Here is a 24,331-nt window from a genome sequence, read left to right as displayed (position 1 = left end):
TTCCCTACATTATACTTCATCTGCCATCTTGTCGCCCACTCCTTAACCTATACTTCTTGCAGCCTGTGTTCTCCCCACAGCTTACCTTTCCACCTGGTTTTGTATCATCAGCAAAGAGATACTCACACTGACCCATGTGGCAATCCGCTCGTCAGGGTCTGCCAACTTGAAAAGGCCTCCTCTTTGCTTCTTGTCCATCAACCAATCCCCAATCCATGCTAACATATTACCCCAAACTCATGAGCCTTTATCTTGCCAATAACCTTTTGCGTGGCATGTTACTGAATGTCTTTTAGAAATCCAAGTATACTACATCTACTTGTTCTCCTTTATCTTCCCTACTAGTTACATCCTCAAAAACTAATACATTTGTCAAATAGGATTTCCCTTTAAGTAAAACCACGTTGACTTGTTTTAATCATATTGGGCTGTAACTTCCGACTAGCACCGGAAAGTGCTGGCCTGCAGGATACAGAAGAAATAAATACCTACTTACCTGGTCTTGAAAATTACGTTGACACTTCAAATCGCCGGAGCTGCTTGGGGCCTGCATCAAAAGGCTCCTCACAAGCCCCAGCGAAGTGTAGCTCCAGCGAATTCAAGGAGGTCACGACCGCTTTTTTACAGCACTTGCTGCCATAAAGCATAAAGTTTAAAAGGCTAGGGAAATTGACAGGCCAGGGAGAAGATAAGTGGATAGGATTTGGGGAGTGGGTTGGAGGTTGGGTGGAGGGTGGGGTCTATCCTCAACTACTTGAGTGCTATCCTTAATTTCCTGAGTGAGCCACAGATGGGTTTTTCTTGCTGAGTTTTTATTTTTCAATGGAACGTATTTTTGTTGAACATTTTAAATTGTTTGAAGGCTTTCCACTGTTAATTTACCACCAAATGTTTTAGTCTATTTACCTAATCAACCTTAGCCAGTTCTCCCCTCATACCATTTGGCTTCAACAAATCCATCATTAGGTTTATTTTCCCATGTGATAATCAATTTAGCTTTGGATTATTATCTCTAAAGGTTTCCCACCACTGACATTAGGTTGAATGGCCTGTAGTTGCCGGGTTTATCCCTCTACCCTTTCTTGAACAGGGGTGTAACATTCACAATCATACAGTCCTTTAACACCGCTCTCATACCCAAAGAGAATTTGAAGATTGTGGCCAAAGCCTCCATGATCGCACCAAAAAGTTGATAAAAAGGGAGCATTCTGTTCGAACCAGGTGACTTTTCTGTTACTTGGAGCAATGCCAACTTTTTAAGTACCTCTTTATTTATCCAATTTCTCTATTACCACCTCCTCCACCATGATACTGATAGTATTCTCACCTCCACTGAAGTGAGATGCAAAGCGTACAATTAGTATCTCAGCAACACCTTCAACATTCTTCTTTCAGGTCCCTAATTGGTTCCGCTCTTCCTTTAAGTACCCATTTATTGTTTATATGTTTATGACTTCAGATGTTCCCTTTTATGATAACCCCTAATCTATTCTCTCTCACTCTCATTGCCTCTCATTTCCTTTCTGCATTCAACTTGATTCTCAACTATATGAGCCTGAAATTTATCATTTCATTTTAAATCCATATCTTTAGACATCCAGGAAATTCTAAGCTTTCGCTTCACCATTGTTAATTACCAGATATCAAAACTATTCCATTTAACCATCATAATCTCTGGTGGTTAATTTCAGTATCAATTCACTAATTTCAATTCCAATTTATCATCCCATTTGACCACAATTCACTACCTGGAATACTTTTAACGAATCCACTAATGGGCAAGTTTTTTTTTAAATAAGCGGGTTGGGAAGAAACAACAAATTTCAAAATAATGGCCCAAATTTCCTGCCAGTCCTGGAACCTGGAAGGAAGAGGCACTGAACAATCTGTTTGTACCAGAATACAGGAAAGTACAGGAAGCAATTTAATGACCTAGCCAAAGCTAGAAAGGTAAGTTCCCTTTATTTTTTTGTCCAGCCCAGATATTACCACACTAACTCTCAAAGCAGAACTCTCAATTGACACTGCTGATTACACTCGCTACATCTATCACCCAATCCTGAGAGTGCATATCCATACGGCTCCCTAATCATACAAGAAAATCCACACCTTCACCTCGTGCACATCACCACATTAATAACATCCTTCATGATCAACTGCAAGCCTCACCTGTAATCTGTCTATTCTTTGCAGAACAAGTAGATGCACAATTTAAGACATTAGGCTAAAGGGGCTGGGGGGGTGAGGAGTGGCATTGATTCCCCCACCCCATGATGAGAAGGCCTTTGAACAACTGAGTTGGCATTAGATATTGCTTACATCACAAACCAAGCCATTTGACCCAACAAGTTCATGTTCCAGATAAACTTCCATCCTTCATCTAACTGCAGCAATACATCATTCCACTATACTCACTCATGTGAGTATCTAGATTCTCCTTAAATCCATATATACAATGCACCTCGTTTTAGCGAGTTCCACATTCTAACCATTTTCTGGATAAAGATGTTTCTTCTGAATTCCCTATTGGATTTATTAGTTAGTGGCTCTCTTATATTTATGGCCCTTATTTCTGGTGGAAATATCTTCTCTACGTCTACATTATTGAATTTTCTGTATTAATCCCCAATTTTGTATCATCTGCAAATTTTGAAATTGTATTCCTGATTCCAAAACATTTACGGAAATGGTGAACAATAATGGTCCCAGCACTAATCCTTGCGGAACACCAATCTGAGTAACTGCTATTGACCTCTACTGCTATTTTACAGCCAGTTTATTATTCATTCAGCTGCTTGTTCCGACTCCATGTGTTCTGATCTCAGTCATGAGTCAGTCAAAGGGCCTTTGCAAATCCAGATATGTTTTGTTTACAATAACCTTATCTATCCTTTCTGTTACTTCTTCAAAACATTTCAATCAGGTTGGTCAACCACAACATTCACTTTTGAAATCTGCTACTCTGGATTATATTTCCAGTTCTGGATGTTTTTCTATTACATCTTTGAGGAAGGATTCCATGAATTTTTCTATGACTGACATTAAGCTAATTGGTCTATAGTTCCTTCGACTTATTGCCGTTTAAATATAGAAATCACGCTAGCTCTCTGCTAGTTTTCAGATATTATTCTTTTATAATGGCTTTTATTAATGTAATATCACCTCTTCTATCTTTATCCTAACTTCTAATATGTGCAGGTGGAATCCATTCAGAGGCTTGATTAATTTATGAATTACCTTCACCTTTCTACCTTAAGTGTCTTCACGTTATCTTTAATCACTTCTGTTACAAATACGAAGTTTGTAAATTTGTTAGGTTTTGAGACTGGATCTTTACTTTAAGCGGAAGAATGAAGGGTGTCATGTGACCTGCTTTGAGTTCTTCCCCACAAGCTGCCTCTGGCTTGGTTGCTAAGGGGACAAGAGGGCCCAAATCAAGAACCTTCGTGAAAAAGATGCTAGATGTTCACATCTAAGGATAATGGGGAGAGCATGTGTGCTGATTGTGGGTAGATGGTTAGTCTCCAAGTCTCACATGGGGGTGCTGGTAATGTCAGGTTTTATAAACAGTTATACTTTAAACTGTCTACTTAATTCCAAGGCAGAATGGAGTTTGGTGGGGGGGGGGGGGGGGGGGGGGTCTAGAGAATAGCTCATTAGCATTTCTACCTGGATACAAGGCTCACACGATTCATGTTGCCATAGCGATGGACTTTGAGGACAAGTTCAGAGCAAGCCACAGTAGTATCGGATTACAGAATTCCTTAAGATATCACTGAATCTCAAAGACCCAAATCAGTCTGCATGAAACGGAGAGAGAGCAGGAAAATAGAGGCAGCCAATCCTGTACCTGTAGCGAAGAAAATGCTGACCTTACTGTTCACCACACAGAACATGGATGGGAGCTTGCAGTCAAATTAGGGAGACTGAGTTTGTTAGGATTTAAAGGAGGCTGGAAGCTTCACTTCGATTGGGCTTGAGAAGGAATCTCCAGTGTAACCCTCATAGTGAAAGTCAGTTCTAGGATTAGAAGTCACCCAGCTGAGAAAAGACAAGGAAACGGGCAGCAGGAGCCGAGAATAGCTTTGGACTAGGTCTGGAAGAATAAAGTTTCCACTTAAGGGACAGTATAAAGTATAAGCGTGGTGGGGGAATTTAGGTCGTTTTAAAAGTTAAGTGAGGAAATCTCTCTGCAGTTTAAGAATATAAGTTGCCTACAAAAATAGTGCTAAGTTGATGTTGCCTTTAGTTTGATTATTACAGTAAAAGTCTTCAAACTTGAAATCTAGTTGAGAGATCTCAGTTGGTCACCAGAATTCAAATATCTTTTTAGAAGTTATCAGTCTCTACGGAGACCATAACACTAACACTGCATCTACCATGTCTGTCTCCCTAAGTACTGAGTGTAATTATTTAATATTTCTGCCTTTTCACTGTCATGACTGAGTTTGTGTATCCCTCAGTGGCCCTGTCATGAAGCTATTAATGTATATAATATTTTGGAAAATATTTTTCTTTCAAAACAGAGGTTTAGTCTGCGGGTATGTCTTAATTAGATTAAAGTCAGCTAGTCTGGGTATTTTGATATGTACTAGTTTTGATATGTAAGAGACATAGCGTGCATTTGTATTTTTTGAATGGAGCATTCAAGAAGTGGGGTGAAAACTTGACACCTAACAGCTACCAAGTAACATGTTTATATTACGAATAAAATTGGTACAATGAATGGGAGTTTCATTGTTAAAAGGTAAAGTTTAAAGAGGTTGTTGATACAATGAGAATTAACATTCAATGGGGCTGGTAGGTATAACTTCAGTAGTTTACGGGTGTGCAGGCAGAGGCAATGTAAGATCAAAAGGCAGCTGCAAGCCTCCAACTGGCTCCACAGTGAAAGGAACCTCACAGTGAAAATGCTTTGCCTCGTGTTTGGTTAAGTCCATGGGTTGCTGTTGCCTTAATGGAGATTATTTTGGGAATGTGTTAGAAGTTATGATAGTAGTAATTTGTAGCCATGTGTACATATATTTTAACCTGTGTAAATTAATAAAATGTTTCATTTAGTTTAATGTAAAACCTCGAGAACTAGTGGTCTGATTCCTGGGTTTAGAGTCGCATCTCAAACATAACACTTAAAATTATTGGTTATGAGAGTTGTTTAGTTTCCCTCTGGGATTTTTAAAGTAACTCCGCTTTAACAACTGCATCGGTCATAACAGGCCCTATCCCTCATTTTTGCAATTTATGTACTGTATTTATGTGATACTTTACCATTTCTTTTTAAGTTCCTTGAAAATCGCACTTCTCTCTACCTTCCTAGTAATTTTTTTTTTACTTCTTTCCTAATCTTTTTGTATTCCCTGGTGTCATCCTCTCCCTTGTTATCTAAGGACTTAATGTATGTCTTTTTGTTTAGTTTCAATTTTACCATTTTTTAATTCATCCATGATGTTTCATTACTGGGTAGTTCTTGCTTTAAATGGGATATATTTCCCCTAGACTCTATGCCCTTCTTAATCTTTTCCAGTTCATTTCCCATTATTTAATCCAGCAGTACTCTCATAGGGATTTTTTCCCCCCAGACTTGGTAAGAGTCCTGAACACATTGTACAAACTCCATTACCTGCACTGCTTCCTCTCCTTGCCAGTTAGAATAATCATCTTTGGAAGTTTTATGTCCTCTACTTATTTCACATACTTGCCTGAATATTTCTTCCTCCACCCTAGTGGCATGATGAATCTTTGTTTTATTTCAATCCACGTGGACTTGGTTTCTAACCTGTCTCGATGTCCCTTTTTGTTTTGTTGTGTTTAGTGTCCTTTTTTCCTACTATCATTGTTATCTCTAATTAGTACAGCTACCCCAACCTTCCTTCTCTCCTTTTCTAATTGCTATAATCTGCAATATTTAGTTGCTTCCTTTCACTATGGATTATTGCCTCCAATTCCACTGTTTTACTTCGGGTGATCAGGCAGTTTGATCCATCTTAAGTAATTGTTCCTTTTGCTTTTAAGAAAAAAAGTCCTTTTGTATTTCTGTTTTGTAAGTGCATTTGTCCCTTGACTATTTTCCACCCTTGCTCCTTACCTTGATCTGACCTTTATTCTCACCAACGTCTTTTACCTTTAGCATGCTGCTGTGATGGTGAGTACCTATGATATCTCCTTGCCATTTCACAAGCCTCACCTTCCACCCCTTTTTAATTGAGACTGCATCCAGGGGTGGTTGGGGGGTGTTGCAGTTGCTTGAATATTTCTAAGTTTTGCTTTTCTATTACTACTCATCCAAAGTGCCAGAATGCAGGCAAGGTGGAGTTCCAGGAGGTTGCGAAGGATACATCTGTCTTGACTTCCAGAAGCCCTTCTGTTTCAGCATTCATGTCACTTGACTCAACTAGCCACCAGCAAAACCAGACAGACATATCCTGGCTGAAAAGATATTGGCGGGGAAAGCATGAGGTCTCTCCTCCACAGAGGCAGAGTAGAAGGCAGCCGAGAACTACAAAGTCATGGGTCCCAGATGTTACGGTGCACCTTTTAAGAGATGTTAAAAGGGCATTAGCAGTATGAGTACACACCAGGAAACATGTGTGGCGAGGTGCCTTCGGTGTCCAATCTCTGATGTGCAACAACACTGGCTCTTAAAAATGGCCTCTGAACAAGGGCAATTAGGGATGGGAAATAAATGCTGGCTGGTGTACAGAAGGTGGTCACACAGCCTGACAATACTTTGGTAGAGCTATCCAATTAGTCCCACACCCTCTCTTTTCCCATAGCCCTGATTTTTTTCCCTTTCAAGTATTTATCCAATTCTCTCTTGAAAATTACGATTAAATGAGCTTATTTTTAATTCTTTCACACGACGTGATTGAGCTCCAACAATCACAACCATCTTCCCTTGCGCTCCTTATGACTCCAACCAATGGAGAGCTCCCCACAACCCGCCACCCCCAAACCCCACCCCAATTCCCAATGACTTCAGTTTTGCTAGGGCTCTTTGATGCCACACTCGGTCAAATGCTGTGTTGATGTCAAGGGCAGTCACTCATCTCATTTCGAGTTCAGCTCTTTTGTCCATGTTTGGACCAAGGCTGTCATGAGGTCAGGAATCGAATGGCCCTGGCAGAACTCGAACTGAGCGTCTGTAAGCAGGTTATTGTTGCGCAAGTGCCACTTGATAGCAATATCTATGACACCTTCCATCGCTTTGTGCCATGCTCTCTGGCAGTGCCTTCCAGGTCATAAGTCGCTACACAAAAATGGTTTCCCTCACATCATCTCTGCATTTTTTGCCAGTTTAAATCTGTGTCTTCTGGTTACTGAACCTTCTGCAGCTGAAAACAGTTTCACCTTACTTATCGAAACTGTTTATATCTCCTCTTAATCTGCTTTGGTCCAAGGTGAAAAATCCTAGCTTCTCCCGTTTCTCTACATAACTCAAGTCCCTCACCCTTGGACTATCCTAATGTCAGTTACTCTTTGGGATCACAGTCCCTGTTATGAACGATGTATAATTTTATGGTGAATTTTAAAAATTGTTGCAGTTTCATTTAGGTTTTGTTTATGAACCTTGGTGCCTGGGTGTCTGGATATAGACTTAAGACTGAAAGGTCAGGTCTTTTGTGTCTGTTCGTATATATACACATTTTTAATGAGGTTTTACAACCCCTTAAGTTAAAGGGATGGGTTAAAAAGGGTTGAAAGTTCAGTGGGGAAAAATAAGAGAAAATCAGGAGAACTTTACTGGGGCCTAGTGACAGTAATCCAAGAACACAGACAAAAAAAGACAGGAGTTGAGAGAGGGAGTTCAGTGTGTGTGTCAGAGGGAGAAGACAGGGATCTGAAGTTGAGAAGAAAACTACTGTCCTACTAGCCTTGCAGGTTAACTGAATAATCAGTTATGGGCCTCAGTAAAGTGATTAGTTTAGCAGAGGTGCTACTGGAAACTCATTTGTTTGCTCTGCAGTTGAGAAACAGTGAGGTTAAGAGTGCAGTCTCTGGGGTATCTCAGGGAGAGAGATGAGTTGGATCAGAGAGTCATCAAGTGAATGTTCAGGAATTCACCAAAGGAAAACAGTTCGCAACTGTGCCAGTCCCAAGCGAGAAGCCTTTGTGTCAAGCTAGCAGTAACTCCTCACTGGTTTGTGTGTCTGTAAAAACATTGCTGGGGTAGAGGAATGGTGGGAATTTGAATTGTGTTTGTATTGAGATCGTTCCAACCTTTTTGTCTGGTATAATTTAGTTCACCTTTTATGTTTTAATTAATATTTTATTCTTTGTATTAAAAGTTAATCAACAGCCTGCTGTGAATTTGTTCAGTAACTTTACTCTAGTTTCTTTAAAAAGTTAGGATCTCTTAACCCATGTTTCACTCTGGGATCTGACTTGTCCAGTATTAAACATCAGCTGGGATTGTAACAGCCCGACTTTGAATATCATTCATATGGCTGGTTCAAAATTTTTTACTCAGTCAATGAAAGTTGCTGGATCAGTGGAACAGCCTTTTTGGGGGGGTGTAAAGGGCAGGCGAGTTGTTGTGTGCTTAGGTGGGCATTACCTTCTGAAAATCTTTGCTGTCTGAGGCAAGGAAGATGATGAAGGTTTGTTCTGATGGTGGAGACAATGCGTTGTTGAATACCTTTACTGAGAGCTGCCTTCCGACTACCCTGCACCTCAAAACATCATTTGTCTAAAGCATCTATCATTTCTTGGCTTCAGAACTTGTAACTCAAAGTCTACTGATTCCATAGTTTTTTGCCAGGTACACCCAGGCAGAGGCCTTTTCACAGATGGAAACTAAGCTATACATAGCAGGCCACAATTGTTTTTGCCACTCTCTCTGGTGCATACTACATGATATGCTTTGACCTGTCCAAGTAACTGAAAGCTGCCTGGTGATACCAAGAGCACATAAGTAACATTCCTCTGTTGCACTGTGTCACTCAGAACACTGTCTGCAGCTCCGGCCTTGGCCCCTAGGATACAACCATTTAACAGGCCATGCTCACCAAATGATAAGGCTCAAAGGAATCCCTCCACGTACTGTCATGCGGTATCCTTTGGCGGGTAAAGGCAAGCTACACGTTAGAAAGCTAAAAGCCCTTTGTATCGATTTAAGTCACAGAATTTATATGTGCCACCCTGGGGAAGCCAGCAAGCCTGTAGAACTGTATAAACCTCTCTCATTGCTTGCATAAAACACGCCCCGGGGGATGAATTATGGTGATCCTTGGAAAAGGCATCATTGCCTGCTAAATGCTGTCCCTTACAGCCCATTGATTTCCACCATGGCTGAGTAGATTCCCAAGCTGTAGAAACTCAGGATCTTGGTGGCCTTCATCTTGAGAGATAACATCCTGCAGGACTTAAGACTGTGGCCTGATGTCATCCTACAGAATTTCACACAGATGGCTTCTTTTTATGAAGTGCAGTTCCTCCATAAAGGCCCTAATACAACATGCCTGCATGCTCCCTGGGGCATTAGGAAGGCAAAAAATCTCAAGTTCAGAGAGCTTAGTTAATTAGTCACTGCAAGTCTCCACATTGAGAAGGAAAAAATATTGCTGTGAAACTGTAGAAATAAGGCTAAATAGTTTGGACATATTCCCAAGATGACCATTGCTTAAATCACACTGGACTTAGGTTTCCTGCTACACCTAAAGTTTTAGGCACAAATCTACTCTAGCACATTATCCATGCAAAGCAGGAGACTCCTGAGAGCTAGTCTCTCCCATGGAGCTTTGTAAATGAGTCACATGCTTTCAGCAGACATATCTTGGAAATGATACTAACAATCAGGAAATTTTGAACATAGTAATATTTCAGCATAACAATTGCATGCGAATATCCTTGGGGGGAAAAAGACAGCATAACCCCTCTTTTACGCAGAAAAGTTTAAGAAATTTCAGGCCTGAAATAGCTCTTGCCTTGTAGAAGATGGCAGTGTTTTTAGTTCCATTTCTACCTCCTTGGGAGACTGCTTCAACCGCCCCTAGGTAGGTTAGTCCACAAAGATCACTAAAAACCAACAACCAGAAATTGCTACTTCAAACAAAACTCCAGAAGCAATGAAGCCAAATCTGAAGCTCATTTTGTTTCTGCACTGGTCTTCTAATCCTTAGGAGCGTGCATACCAGTTACAAGGTTGGACCAAAGCAATTTTTCACCTCTTATGTTCAGATCTCGTTCAAATTAAAAGAGCTGAACAATAAATTCAAATTCTGCTATGGTACATCACTAGTCCTGGTTGCAACTTTATTGGAAACCACGTTTATTAGGGGGACTTTACACCAATATCCCCCAACAGAATTTTCAATGTTGAAATTCTAAATTTTCCAAATCAAAAGTAATGTAGGCTATAGCCAATATTAAAAACTGCAATTGACAACATGCGAGATGTAAAAGTTTTAGTCTTGTTCAAAGTGTGACTATTGTAATTTGAGACTTCAAATCATGTGCAACTTTGATTTATGCGGGCTTAGTTTTGTAAATGGGGCAGGTTAATGTAGCTTAGAGCATATAACAAGTTAAAATGAAATGCAAGCTTGTGCAGAAACAGATATAATCAGAAAAAAATCAAAGTTTGCTAAGAATGGCTTAATTACACCCCAAGATTACAATGTTGAACTAAATTTTCTTGCTTCAATTTTGCATTTTTATTAGTGTCTGCTTAAAAAGCAGATAGCCAGCTTTCACATTGGTCTGACTAAAAGTTAGTGGTTTACATTTTAGTGAGGTGCAGCAAGTTGAAAATAATTGGCAAACTCACCTGAGACTGGTCATGTGAAGGTGGTGTAAGCTGAGCCACATCTGATCCTGGTACAGGCAGGATGTTGTTTGGATAGTCTAACAAGTACGAAACCACATTTGTATGCCCCCCTTTAGCAGCTTCTATGAGCATAGTGGAACCATCCTAAGAAACACAAAGATAAAACAACTCTCCTTTTTCATAAAAGGAATTTTGTGTAAGGATTTTTCTACATCAAATCACTGTACAGTTTGGTTTTATAAAAATGGATCTTGTAAAGCAGATTTTAAATACCTTTAATCGATGTGTAGGATCTGCCCCATGTGCCAAAAGGAGCTCAACAACAGCAAGGTGCCCTCCAGCACATGCTAATGAGACCACTGTATGATCATTGTTAGCTGTAGCCCTGTTTACATTCGCTCCTGAAAAGACAAAGTTAAAACCTGGTTGGTGTGGACTCTATGCGCAATCTGTTTTTGAAGATGTAACAAGCAGGATGGATAAGGAGGGGGGGGGTGGGGGTGAAAATCAGTAGATTTAGTGTATTTGGGTTTCCAAAAGGCATTTGATAAGATGCCACATAAAAGGATACCGCACAAGGTAAGTCTCATGGTGTTGGGAGTGATACATTAGCATGGATAGAGGATTGTCTAGCTAACAGAAAACGGAGTTGCAATAAATGGGTCATTTTCAACTTGGCAAACTTGACTAGAGGAATGCCACAGGGATCAGTGCTGGGGCCTCAACTATTCCCAATCTATATTAATGACTTGGATGAAGGCACTGACTGTATTGTAGCTACATTTTCTGACAATCCAAAGATAGGATGGAAAGCAAATTGTGAGGAGGATACAAAGAGTCTGCAAAGAGATATAGATAGGTTAAGTAAGTGGGCAAAAATTTGACAAAGACTGTCCACTTTGACAGGAAGAATAGAAAAGCAGAATATTTTTTTTAATGGAGAGACTCTACAGAATGCTGCAGTGCAGAGGGATCTGGATGCCCTTGTATATGAATCACAAAAAGTTAGCACGTAGGTACAGCAAATAATTAGGAAAACAAATGAAATGTTGGCCTTTATTGCAAGAGGGGTGGAGTATGAAAGTAGGAAATCTTGCCACAACTGTACAGGGTATTGATGAAATCAGAGTACTGGGTACAGTTGGTCTCCTTACTTAAGGAGGGGTATACTTGCATTGGGAACAGTTCAAAGAATGTTCGCTAGGCTGATTCCTGGGATGGTGAGGTTGTCTTATGAGGAAGGGTTGAGCATGTTGGGCCTACACTCAATTTAGAAGAATGAGAGGTGATCTTATTGAAACATTTCCCCTTCTGGAGGAATCTAGAACTAGGGGGCAGAGTTTAAAAATAAGGCGTCTCCCATTTAAGATGGGGAGGAGGCAAAATTTCTTCTCTCACGGTCGTTAATCTTTGGAATTTTCTTCCCAGGAGTGCAGTGGAGGATTGGGTCATTGAATATATTCAAGACAGAGTTAGACAGACTTTTGATCAACAAGGGAGTCAAGTATTATCGGGGCAGGCAGGAAAGTGAAGTTAAGGTTACAATCAGATCAGCCATGATCTTACTGAATGGCAGGTTAGGTCCAATGGGCTGAATGGCCTACTCCTAATTATTACTTTATGATCTTTACAACAGCTGTTTCAAGGATGTCAACCAAATTGAATATACTTGTCAAATCTAGCAGTGTTAGCAACCAGGGACCATAAAGTGTTTCATGACCACTACGTTTCAGCTGTGATTCTCATAGGATTTCCTTAATGTTTTACGGATTTAAATCACTGTTTTAAAAAAGAAAGATGCTTTACAAAAAATCTGCTTAATATTTCTGGTATTCAAGGGACAGGAAGATGGACAAATGTAACCCCACATTAACAAAATGAATTTCAGTCAGGAATTAAAAGGATCTCAGAACATTAAATACTGACCATCTCAGCAATAAGGAGGCAGAAGCTACCCTTTTTTTTTTTGAGTACTATTAAAAGAAAGTTGGATTACAGGTTTCCCTAAAGCCTGGATAATCTGCTTACGATTTCACTTGCTGTATTACATTTCAAGATCCCATACCTCTGGGGAAGCAGAGTTAAGTCAAGTGAGAATCGTAGTACAGTTTCTGGGACAATAATTCTACCTCTTATCCTTCACAGGTATATACAGAACCTCTTGGAACAGCCAGTTCTGGTTACCTTGAACTGGGAGTGGAAGCACATTTGCTTTGCAATCTTCATCAGGCAGCTCCACTTTTCAGATAACCCGCATTATTCTGCTCATTTCCAATACATGTTCATCAATAAGAATAAATGTCTTGAAGAATTCAAAATGGTTCAGATAGAAGTTATCAGAGTATCAGAATCAAGTTGACTCCAAAAAGATGTATTCCATTGAAAGTCTCTTCTGCAGCACTTTGCTACCTCCAGCTCCAAAGAACCCTTTACAGTAGTGTATTCTGGATTTAAAATTCATCCAAGATCTTTAATTCCCCAGACCCAGATTACCAGTGCTTTATCAGTACGCTGTGCTCCAGCAACAATATATGCCCAAATAGATGGGCTTGTTGCTTAATACATGGGTTTTAAATTGCACCAAATCAGGTTATTACACAAATAGCCTACTTCTAACATCTGAGTAATTTTATTGCTAAAACATGTCCATTCCAGTGTCTCAGTTGCGATCAAAAATGAAAAGGTCATCCAGAAAAAATTGGCATGTCCGATCTTGTACTTCCCTCACCAGTGGAGAAGAAATCTCACTCAGCCCATTAATTTCTTTTACAACAGTACAAGGAGTAACCGATAAAACATTTCCAATGTCATTGGTATCTTTATTGGAACAGTATGTCTTTAAATCCAATTTGTATGCCATACCAATCCCATTCCTTTCATCCCTCTCATATCATCCTCATCCCACCTTTTCTTCCTATGTCATCCTATCCCCCATTCCATTACCTTATCCAACCTTTCCCATTCTGTCCAACACCATTCCATGCTGCCCACCCTGGTCCCCATTTCTTCAGCCAGAGCAACTTTGTAAAGCTCCCCTTACCTTGCATTGCTTTTTTCCCTCCACCACTTCCCCCAACCCAAAACCCTCTCCCACCAGCCATCCCTCCTAAGCTGCCACCCACAACTTTGTTGTTGGGCTCCCCTTACTGTTCGCAGTTTTCTTTCACCAACCACTGCATTTCCGCCAGCCAACTGTCCCTCCAATGCCATTCTAACTCTCTTCCAACCGACCCACCATATCCTTCCAGCCAGGGTAACTTCGCTGTTGGACTTATCTTCTGCTGTTCATTATCTCCACCTATGCCAACTACCCCTCCCCCACCGCCAACTGCTGCACATGCCTCACATGCTTCAATCGGCACCACATCACAGTAGCTATGCCTCAAAGCAGCAACTACTCTGTGAAACTCTCAGAAAATGATGGCTCTTTTTATTGAGGTGGGGGAAATCAAAGAGCATTTTTAGAGACACAGTTTCAAGCCCTACTCCTCATACTTTGATCTCTCTGCCTACATTCTTCACAAGAAGTTGAAATGTCTCCCCATCCATGGGAGGTAGTGGTGGGGTGGAGTAGAGCGGGTGAGGAAAGGGGGCACGGAGTGGAGAAAATCAGATGAGGGAGTCACATTATGTGGGCTCTGGCTTTCACTGCCTACAGGGGCTTTGGTAGTGACTTGGGGCCCATGTTTGAGGCCTCCTAGGCCTATCAAATGCCAAGTGTTAATCCAGCCAGCCAGACAAAATTATTCAAAACAAATAATATAACGGGGTATTTTACAATGCCTGAATTTAACTGTTCTGTGAACCCTCCCCCCAATTAATACAATATATGCCTTGTGCACTCCAGTCCTTCACGCGTACCAGGCTTCGTCCACTAAATCAACTCGGCAAAAGGCGGACAGGCAAAAACTGCATATTATGATAGATTACAAAGTTTAAATTTCAGGTTTATACAGTTTTATAGACGTTTACGGCACAGGAGGCCGCTATTCAGGCTCATTGTGTCCGCGCCAGAAAACACAGATCTGACTACACTAATCCCATTTTCCAGCAATTGGCCCACAGCCCTAGAGGCTATGACAACACAAGTGCATTTTTAAAAAATTAATTCAAGGGATGTGGGCTTCGCTGGCTGGGCTAGCATTTATTGCCCATCCCTAGTTGCCCTTGAGAAGGTGATGGTGAGCTGCCTTCTGGAATTGCTGCAGTCCATGTGGTATAGGTACACCCACAGTGCTGTTAAGAAGGGAATTCCAGGATTTTGACCCAGCGACAGTGAAGAAATGGCAAAATATTTCCAAGTCAGGATGGTGAGTGACTTGGAGGGGAACTTGGGTGGTGTTCCCATCGATCTGCTGCCCTTGTCCTTCTAGATGGTAGTGGTTGTGGGTTTGGAAGGTGCTGTCGAAGAAGCATTAGTGAATTCCTGCAATGCATCTTGTAGACAGTACACACCGCTACTGTGCGTCGGCGGTGGAGGGAGTGAATGTTTGTGGATGTGGTGCCAATCAAGCAGGCTGCTTTGTCCTGGATGGTGTCAAGCTTCTTGAGTGTTGTGGGAACTGCACTCATCCAGGCAAGTGGGGAGTATCCCATCACATTCCTGACTTGTGCCTTGTGGATGGTGGACAGGCTTTGGGGAGTCAGGAGGTGGGCTACTCGTCGCACAATTCCTAGCCTCTGGCCTACTCTTTTAAACACAGTATTTATGTGGCTAGTCCAGTTCAATTTCTGGTCAGTGGTAACCCCCCTCCCAGGATGTTGATAGTGATGGATTCAGTGATGGTAATGACATTGAACATCAAGAGGTGATAGTTGGATTCTCTCTTGTTGGAGATGGTCATTGCCTGGCGAACGTCACTTGTCAGCCCAAGCCTGGATATTGTCCAGGCCTTGCTGCATTTGGACATGGACTGCTTCAGTATCCGAGTCGTTGCAAATGGTGAACGTTGTGCAATCATCAGCGAACATTCCCACTTCTGACCTTTATGATGCAAGGAAGATCATTGATGAAGCAGGTGAAGAAGGTTGGGCCAAGGACATTATCCTGAGGAACTCCTGTAGTGATGTCCTGGAGCTGAAATGACTGACCAACAACCACAACAAACTTCCTTTGTGCTATGTATGACTCCAACCACTGGAGAGTTTTCCCCGATTCCCATTGACTCCAGTTTCACTCAGGCTCCTTGATGCCATACTCGGTCAAATGCAGCCTTGATGTCAAGGGCAGTCACTCTCACCTCACCTCGGGAGTTCAGCTCTTTTGTCCATATTTGAACCAAGGCTGTAATGAGGTCAGGAGCCTGGTGGCCCTGGCAGAACCCAAACTGGGGGTCAGTGAACAGGTTATTGCTAAGCAAGTGACAGCACTGTTGATGACCCCTTCCATTACTTTACTGATGATCAAGAGTAGAATGATGGGGCAGTAATTGACCGGGTTGGATTTGTCCTGCTTTTTGAGTACAGGACATACCTGGGCAATTTTCCACATAGCCAGGTAGATGCCAGTGTTGTAGCTGTACTGGAACAGCTTGGCTAGGAGTGCAGCAAGTTCTGGACACCAAGTCTTCAGTACTATTGCCAGAATATTATCAGGGGCCATAGCCTTTGCAGCGTCCAGTACCTTCAGCCATTTCTTGATATCACATGGAGTGAATCAAATTGGCTGAAGACTGGCATCTGTGATGCTGGGGACCTCCGGAGGAGGCTGAGATGGATCATCCATTCGCACCTCCGGTTGAAGATTGCAGCAAATGCTTCAGCCTTATCTTTTGCACTGATATGCTGGGCTCCTCCATCATTGAGGATGAGGATATTTGTGAAGGCTCCTCCTCCAGTGAGCTGTTTAATATAGTGAATATCTAAATACTTCTTAAACGTTACGAGTGTTTCTGACCCAACCACCCTTTCAGCCAGTGAGTTCCATATTCCCACCACCCTCTTGGTGAAAACATTTCTCTTCAACTCCCCTCTTAGCCTTCTACCTCTTACCTTAAGTTATGCCCCCTGGTTACTGGCCCCTCTACTAGTGGAAAAAGTGCTTTCCTTTCCGCCCTATCTATGCCCCTCAATCTTATATACCTCTACCAGGTCTCCTTTCAACCTTCACTGCTCCAAGGAAATCAACCCCAGCCTATCCAATCTTTCCTCATAGTTCAGACCCTCCAGTCCAGGCAGCATCCTGATAAATCTCCTCTGCACCCTCTCCAGCGCACTCACATCCTTCCTATAATGTGGTGACCAGAACCGCAAGCAATACTCTAGTTGTGGCCTAATCAGCATTTTATACAGTTCCAGCATAACTTCCCTGCCCTTGTATCCTACACCTCGGCTAATAAAGGCAAGTATCCCATATGCCTCCTTAAGCGCCTTATCCACCTGCCCTGCTACCTTCAGGGTTCTGTGGATGTGCATATCAAGGTCCCTCTAATCATCAGTACTTTCCAAGGTCCTACCATTCATTCATAGTGTAATCCCTAGCCTTGTTAGTCCTGCCCAAGTGCATTACCTCATGTTTTTCTGGGTTGAATTCTATCTGCCACTGCTCCGCCCACCTGACCAGTCCATTGATATCCTCTTGCAGTTTACGGCTATCCTCCTCACTAATTACCACCCTACCAATTTTAGTTTCATCATATATATTATAGTTAAATCATATATTTAAGCCCAAATCATTTATGCACACCACAAACAGTAAGGACCCCAGCACCGAGCCCTGCGGAACCCCACTGGAAACAGACTTAGTCACAAAAACATCCCTCTACCATCACCCTCTGCTTCCTGCCACTTTGCCTTGGATCCCATGGGCTCCTACTTTCTTGACCAGTCTGCGATGAGGGACCTTATCAAAAGCCTTGCTAAAGTCCATGTCGGCCACATCAAATGCATTACCCTCATCAACACTCCTGGTTACCTCCTCAAAAAATGTGATCAAATTTGTCAAACATTACCTTCCCTTAACAAATCCATGCTGACTATCCCTGATTAATCTGTGTCTCTCCAAGGGCAGATATATTCAGCCCCTCAGAATTATTTCTGGTAACTTATCCACCACCGAGGTTAGACTGACTGGCCTGTAATCTCCTGGTCTATCCCTTCCTCCTTTTTTTAATAATGGGACAATGTTAGCAGTCCTCCAGTCCTCTGGCACCTCACCTGTGGCCAGAGGATTTGAAAATTACTGCCAGGGCCTCTGATATCTCTTCCCTTGCCTCCCTCAACAGCCTGGGATACATCTCATCTGATCTGATGCAGATTTATCCACTTTTAAGGCTGCTAAACCCACTAGTCGGTCCTCTCTCTATGTTAAGATTAGAGGAAATTTTACAGTCCTCCACCCTGATGTCTATATCTGTATTGTCCTTTTCCATTGTGAAGACCGATGCAAGTATTCATTGAGGGCTGTGCCTACATCCTCTGGATCCACACACACACACACATTACCTCAATGGTCCCTAATTGGCCCTACTCTTTCCCTAATTATTCTCTTGCTCTTTATATATTTAAAAAACCACTTTGGGTCTTCCTTTATTCTACACACAAGTGCTTTCTCATGCACTCTCTTAGCTTTCCTAATCACTTTTTTTAAGCTCCCCCCGTACTTTTTAAACTCCTCTAGAGACTCTGCCGTATTGAGCCCTCGGTATCTGCCATAAGCTTCTCTTTTTTTCTTAATCCTAACCGTTATGTCCCATGACATCCAGGGTGCTCCAGACTTGGTTTTCCCCCCCCACCTTTGTCTTTACAGGAACATATTTGCCGTGTACTTTCACTATTTCCTCCTTGAATGCCTCCCACTGCTCTGACAGTTTTATCTGCAAGTAGCTGCTCCCAGTCCATTTGGGCTAAATCGTATCTCATCTTAGTAAAATTAGCCTTTCCCCAAGAGGAAAAGTTCAGAACATCCTGCAGAATAAACATGAAGGCTTACCTTTACTGATGAGGAACTGTACTGTACACAAATGGCCAGCTCTTGCAGCTTTCATCAAAGGTGTCCTCCCACCTTCAGATTCATGCTCCTAAAGAGAGGAAGAAACCTCATGAAAGTGGTTTTGGAATCTAATGAAAAAGGTTCAAAAACTAGAATTTTAATTTTAGGCTACACGCTATTTCAAAAGGTAAACTTCAAAATTCCACCATTAAAAATCTTACACACTACTATGTAGATCCTATTACATTTGTAATTTAACCTGGTAATAAAAATATTTTATTTGAAATATATTTAAAATCTTTGCTAAGATTTAAATTCATATATTCAATTGTAGTCAACCAAACTATCACACTGGCATATCCCTATTGATGTACTACATTGTCACAGAATGTAGAAATTCTTACCAAATCAGCTCCTGCTTGTAAAAGAACATCAGCAACATCAGTATGCCCATTTTCACAGGCATATGTTAAAGCTGTATCTCCTGTAGCTGTAGTGGCATGCACATTTGCTCCTAATAAAGACAAGAATTCTTTAGCATCTCAAATATAACAGAAAAGCGATGCTAAACACATTTTGTATGTATAAAAACATTTGGTAACGCTATCCAGTAAACACATTTATCACTTCATTTAGAAATGTAACACGCTTTTAATGGAAAATTACTATAATGTAGAAAATAATTTTAGCAGTAGTTAAGTGAAACATTTATAAATGTAGGATGCAATTTCTATCTCCGATGCAAGGCTTTGGTTCCACAAATGAGATTTGACATCTGACAGACCTTCAAATGCTACACTCAAGGCCTTACACTTGAAATTGATGGTTCTTCGTCCATTTTCCCTCTAATAAATTTTCAGAGTTGATTAGCACCAACAATAACTAAAATGCATTCTTTCGACATGTTAAATGCACTCATTTTTTAGTGAGTGAGGCAATTGAGCTTCTTCCAAAGTAATGAAAAGATAATTAATTTACTGCAAGGAATTTTTGTTCATCTGTGAATCCAGCACTTACAATTACCAAAATCAGTGCCCGCATTAAAGTATTTATGTGTTTGGATTAAACATTATATTTATCTCATCAGAACTGTAAAGTTAAAATATGTTCCAACTCTTACTTTTTTGACAAAAGGAAAACAAATCCAAAACCAAAAAGATTGCCAAAGTAAGCACAAAAAATAAAAAGAAAAAAGCAGGAAAAATTAAAAAGCATGCTTATACTTTTTCTGCATTAATGGCAATCACTTTAAGTGTTTACCCATGCACTACATTCTTTTGTGGATTGCTTACAGCACAGGTGGAGAGACTAAAAGTACTAATTAATCAATCTTTACCATTAAAGGATCCCGTATCATGAGATTATTCACATATTGAAACGGAATTGAATTTTTTAAAAACTGTTATTTGATTTAGCAAATAACATTACTCCATAATATCAGGATGTATTGTGCAACTTACTATGTGCAACTTATGTGGAGAGACAAGGATGCATCATACTGCTTATGACATTACAAAGTTGAATGCTGCATTGACATAATACTTTCACACTTCTAAGCTGTTATACAATTCTTCTGGATTGCAAAGTGAAATAGTAAAACCTTATTTGAGATATTAAGACTCTGGGCAAATAACCACTATAAAATCAGGAACACACCTGCTGCAAGTAAATATTTGACCAATTCAAGATGACCTTCTTGCGCAGCCTCCATCAATGGCGTAGAGCAACCCAATTCAATGTCAGCTCCTGCCTTTATTAAAAAATCTGCAACTTCCAAGAAGCCTCCACAGCAAGCTAGAGTCAGGGCCGTCTCTTGGGTTTCTTCTGTCTGTGCATTTATATTGGCTCCTACAAGAAATCCAGGCAGCAATTTATAATTAAGAGTTTGCTCAACTAAGCTCCAACGATTTGAGTTATGTATTACTGGTATGGCAATAGCTTTTGTTTGGCGACTTTATTATGGAGCTCAATACACTAAACATTAAAATTGCACAACACTAAATAAAAATTAGCTGTACAACCAAGTTGTTGACATGGCCCAAGGGATCCCATTGCAATGCTTTATCATTGGTATCAACCCACTTGAAGTGTGGCTGTCGCTGGTGACCATTTCAGAGAATAACTCGGTGGGGAAAACAAAAGATAAGACAAATACAAAGCATTTTTGTTTATTTCAATAGAGCAATATTCTTTCTTGCCATGCCACACATGGGACTAAGTCAGATGTTTCTTACTTTCCACAACAGTATCTATATAGTTAAAAACCATCTTCATTCACAGAAAATTATTAAGCTTATTATACAAGGGAACCAGAATAAACATTATACCAGATATGGAGGGAAAGGTAAAGCCATTGAATTCAAATATAATTGTTTTGTGAATTGTCTGAAGATGTTCAATTTTATTAGCAGCTCTTGATTTTGAGCCAGATGGTGAAAATTTCTCATTTAAAATAGTCTCAGCTGATCTTGTTTCAACTGAGTCATCTCTCTGAAGCCATCAAGATAAACAGGCAAGGGACACCTCAATCAGCCATAAGCTACAATGCAGGACCTTGTGGCCACTCTGTTTCTACAATAGCACAGCAGCCATTGCTGATTGTAATTTTCTATCTTCTGAGAAGAGAAGAATGGTGGGATGTTGATGGAGAATAGGTAAGCCTGTGTCTCTTTGAATCTAAAAGAACCCCAGAAGCCTAATTTATTCAACTGTAGTACTCTGTCAAACAATCCAAAGATAATCCTAAATCTAAGATCAAAATAATGAAACTTAAATCTAGACAGCTATATTCATACAATATAGTCAGTAAACAGTCAACAGTTCCAATGCCATGTCAACAACTCCTTGTTCTATGTAAAATTGAATACAAGGGACATATCATACCCTGAGCAAGCAGCAAAGCTACCATTTCCTCATGACCTTCTCGTGAAGCTTCCATTAATGGTGTATAGCCTTCATCATTTACTTCTTCTAGGTTTGCTCCTCTTTCTATGAGCAAAGCTGCTAACTCCACGTGACCACCACAAGCAGCAAGAGTCAATGGAGACTCAAAAGAATCAGCTGGCATGTTTACTTGTGCACCACTGTCTAAAAGGAGCCGAGCTACTTCAACATGGCCGTCCTATTCAATAAAGACAATTATCAGCATCTTAATATGTTAGAATACCTAGCACATTCCTTTCTAATATAAAGCATAAATCAAATGGAAATCCAGTTTTGATTCTCAACAGCCAAATAAAGGACACAATTTACTTTGTACTCAAGGTTAATACAGCAGTGAAACACTTATCAAACCCATTGTATACAGGAAAGAAAGCTCATGTTTAACTTAAAAATCTTCAGGTTTCTGCAGAAATATTCATGGACATGCAATCAAAAAAATGGATCAAGCTACTGTATAAAAGAAGCAGTCTTGACAATTACACACATTTCTCATTCCTGTTTTTTGAATTATTTTTAAAAGAATTGCTTACTTGTTTTTCTCAGACAACAAATAGTTGACAATCTGAATTTTGCGATTAAGTGGGCTAATATCTTGTTCAAAAAAGTTAACATTGCATTTATTGCACTAAGCAAAACTAAGCTGAGACCTAAAAGGAACTGGTGCAGCAATTTTGGGAGGGATAGGAAAGGGGAGATGCACAAAAACACTTACCATACATGCTTCCATTAAAGCTGTATGCATTTCATCTGTTTTGTGCTCCTGATCAGCACCAGCTTCAAGAAGAAACCGCACCATTTCCAAATGTCCTATATAATACATAGGTCAGTTAGGATTAATAATAGAAAAAATATTCTGACATATATAGCCTTGTAAATGTACTTAAAACATCAGTTTCTTTTACATATTAAGTTCTGCTTAATTTTCAATTTTTCAGATGGAATGAGGTCTGCAATTTTTCTAGGCATAATTGTGATTATAAAGTGCTGTATTGTTCAATTCTTGGAATTCTTTCGAAGTCTACATCCCAGAGATCTGTGTTTTGCTCAGTTGTTGAGTATAGTCAAGACTGAAATCAACAGATTTTTGGACTCAGGAAATCAAGAGATGTGGGATGGGTAGGTGGAGTTGAGGTGGAAGATCAGCCATGATCTAACTGAATGGCAGAGCAGGTTCGAGGGCCATAATGCACTTTTTTAATCTTTAAACCAAATAAAAGGAAGCACTGTTCAAGTATCAGATCATAAAACAAAAAATTTTAGAAAGGGGCAAATCTTGGAAGAGGTCCAAGTTTTATTTTTGCTGTGAAAGCTCCTTATACAAGACTTGTATTTCAATGCTCTCATGGTTTTCAAATGCTTTATTTTTAGTTTTTTTTTAAAGAGGGGGGCAGAAAAGATAACGATTGCACAATACATCAATGTGCCTCAAAGAAAATGGAGCTGTGCTTTGAAGGGGTTTTGAAAGCCTTTATACTGTAGTGTTAAAAACACAGCTAATATAGGTAAACTGCACAATGTTTCAAAGAAGTCCTACATTGGAACTATATTAGAGCTGTTTTTTAAATACTCAGTTTCAAATTTTGAGATTAAAAAAATCAGCCTTATTCCAATTGCCCTGAACACACACTAGGTTATCAAGTTACTATTTAATTTCTCTTGACCTTGTTATGACGAAAGATGTCTCAACTAAACCTTCTCATGAAAGCCAACAACTTCATTCATTTAAGCACCACACAACCAATTGCTTTGTTTATTTTTTAGAAAATACATAAACTAAATTCAATGTTTTCAACTTTCAAAGTACATATTTTGTCACATGACATAGCTTATGAAATATCATACCTTTGTAACATGCCAGTGTAAGTGCACTTTCCTTGAACTCATTTGAGTGAGTATTGATTCCAGCTCCATATTCTAAAAGCACCCGTGCAACCTCCACATGGCCAGCACTTGCTGCTTCCATCAGAGGTGTATGACCATTTTCATTGTGATCCTCAATATTGGCTCCTGCTTTCAGAAGTACTTTTACAACATCAACAAACCCACCAGCACAGGCATAAGTGAGTGCTGTGTTTCCTAAAACAAAATTTAAAAGTTTTAAAAATGTAAAGTGTCATCTCACTTTACAGAAACCAAAATTAGATAGCTAAGCATCTTCACCACTTACCTGTTGAAGACTGAGCATTTACATCGGCGTCATGGGCCAGTAGCAGTTTTACTATATCTACGTAGCCTCCACTGGCAGCTGCCATCAATGGAGTAATGTCTCCCTTGATGCCACGATCTTCAACATTAGCATGCACAGCTAGTAAAACCTGAATAATAAAACTTGTTAAATTAACAGAGCTCAAAAGGGTAGATTTACTATTCAGCAACACCACTAAAGCTTCAATTTGTAACTAGGCACTTAAACAAGGGTATCAATGTCTCTTGATCACAGACATGTCACTGGGGGAAGAACAGGCAAACCCTAAACTTGACCGCTTTCCTGCAGATGATTTGTCACTGGCCACTAAATTTAATACATAGGTATCTAGATTTATACTATATGCTGCAAGTCCAATTTCCAGACTTTTGGAGGAGTAATGAAATTCTCTCCATGTATAAGAAAATCTTTCTCTAAACAGAATATCACACCTGATCTGGCTAATCAGCGTAAGTAAAAGGTTTCCATCTCTTACACAGCCTTTCCA

General features: G+C 40.3%; 1 protein-coding gene across 12 annotated transcripts in view; it reads right to left on the bottom strand.

The window, feature by feature from the left end:
* Positions 1-24,331, bottom strand: part of ankhd1 (ankyrin repeat and KH domain containing 1) — a 199,595-nt gene that overhangs the window by 73,582 nt on the left and 101,682 nt on the right. For all 12 annotated transcript variants that reach the window (XM_078550823.1, XM_078550826.1, XM_078550827.1 and 9 more), the window contains 9 exons: positions 23,806-23,953; positions 23,481-23,714; positions 22,351-22,445; positions 21,579-21,816; positions 20,352-20,543; positions 19,100-19,209; positions 18,696-18,783; positions 11,039-11,166; positions 10,766-10,909 (listed from right to left, as the gene is read on the bottom strand). In XM_078550823.1, coding sequence (XP_078406949.1) covers positions 10,766-10,909; positions 11,039-11,166; positions 18,696-18,783; positions 19,100-19,209; positions 20,352-20,543; positions 21,579-21,816; positions 22,351-22,445; positions 23,481-23,714; positions 23,806-23,953 — 1,377 coding nt within the window. The remainder of the gene's footprint in view (positions 1-10,765; positions 10,910-11,038; positions 11,167-18,695; positions 18,784-19,099; positions 19,210-20,351; positions 20,544-21,578; positions 21,817-22,350; positions 22,446-23,480; positions 23,715-23,805; positions 23,954-24,331) is intronic.

Source organism: Cetorhinus maximus, chromosome 10 (assembly GCF_964194155.1).
Source record: "Cetorhinus maximus chromosome 10, sCetMax3.hap1.1, whole genome shotgun sequence".
NCBI classification, from domain to species: Eukaryota; Metazoa; Chordata; class Chondrichthyes; order Lamniformes; family Cetorhinidae; genus Cetorhinus; species Cetorhinus maximus.
The sequence above is the reverse complement of the archived record's forward strand: the minus strand, read 5'-3'. Positions and strand labels throughout refer to the sequence as shown.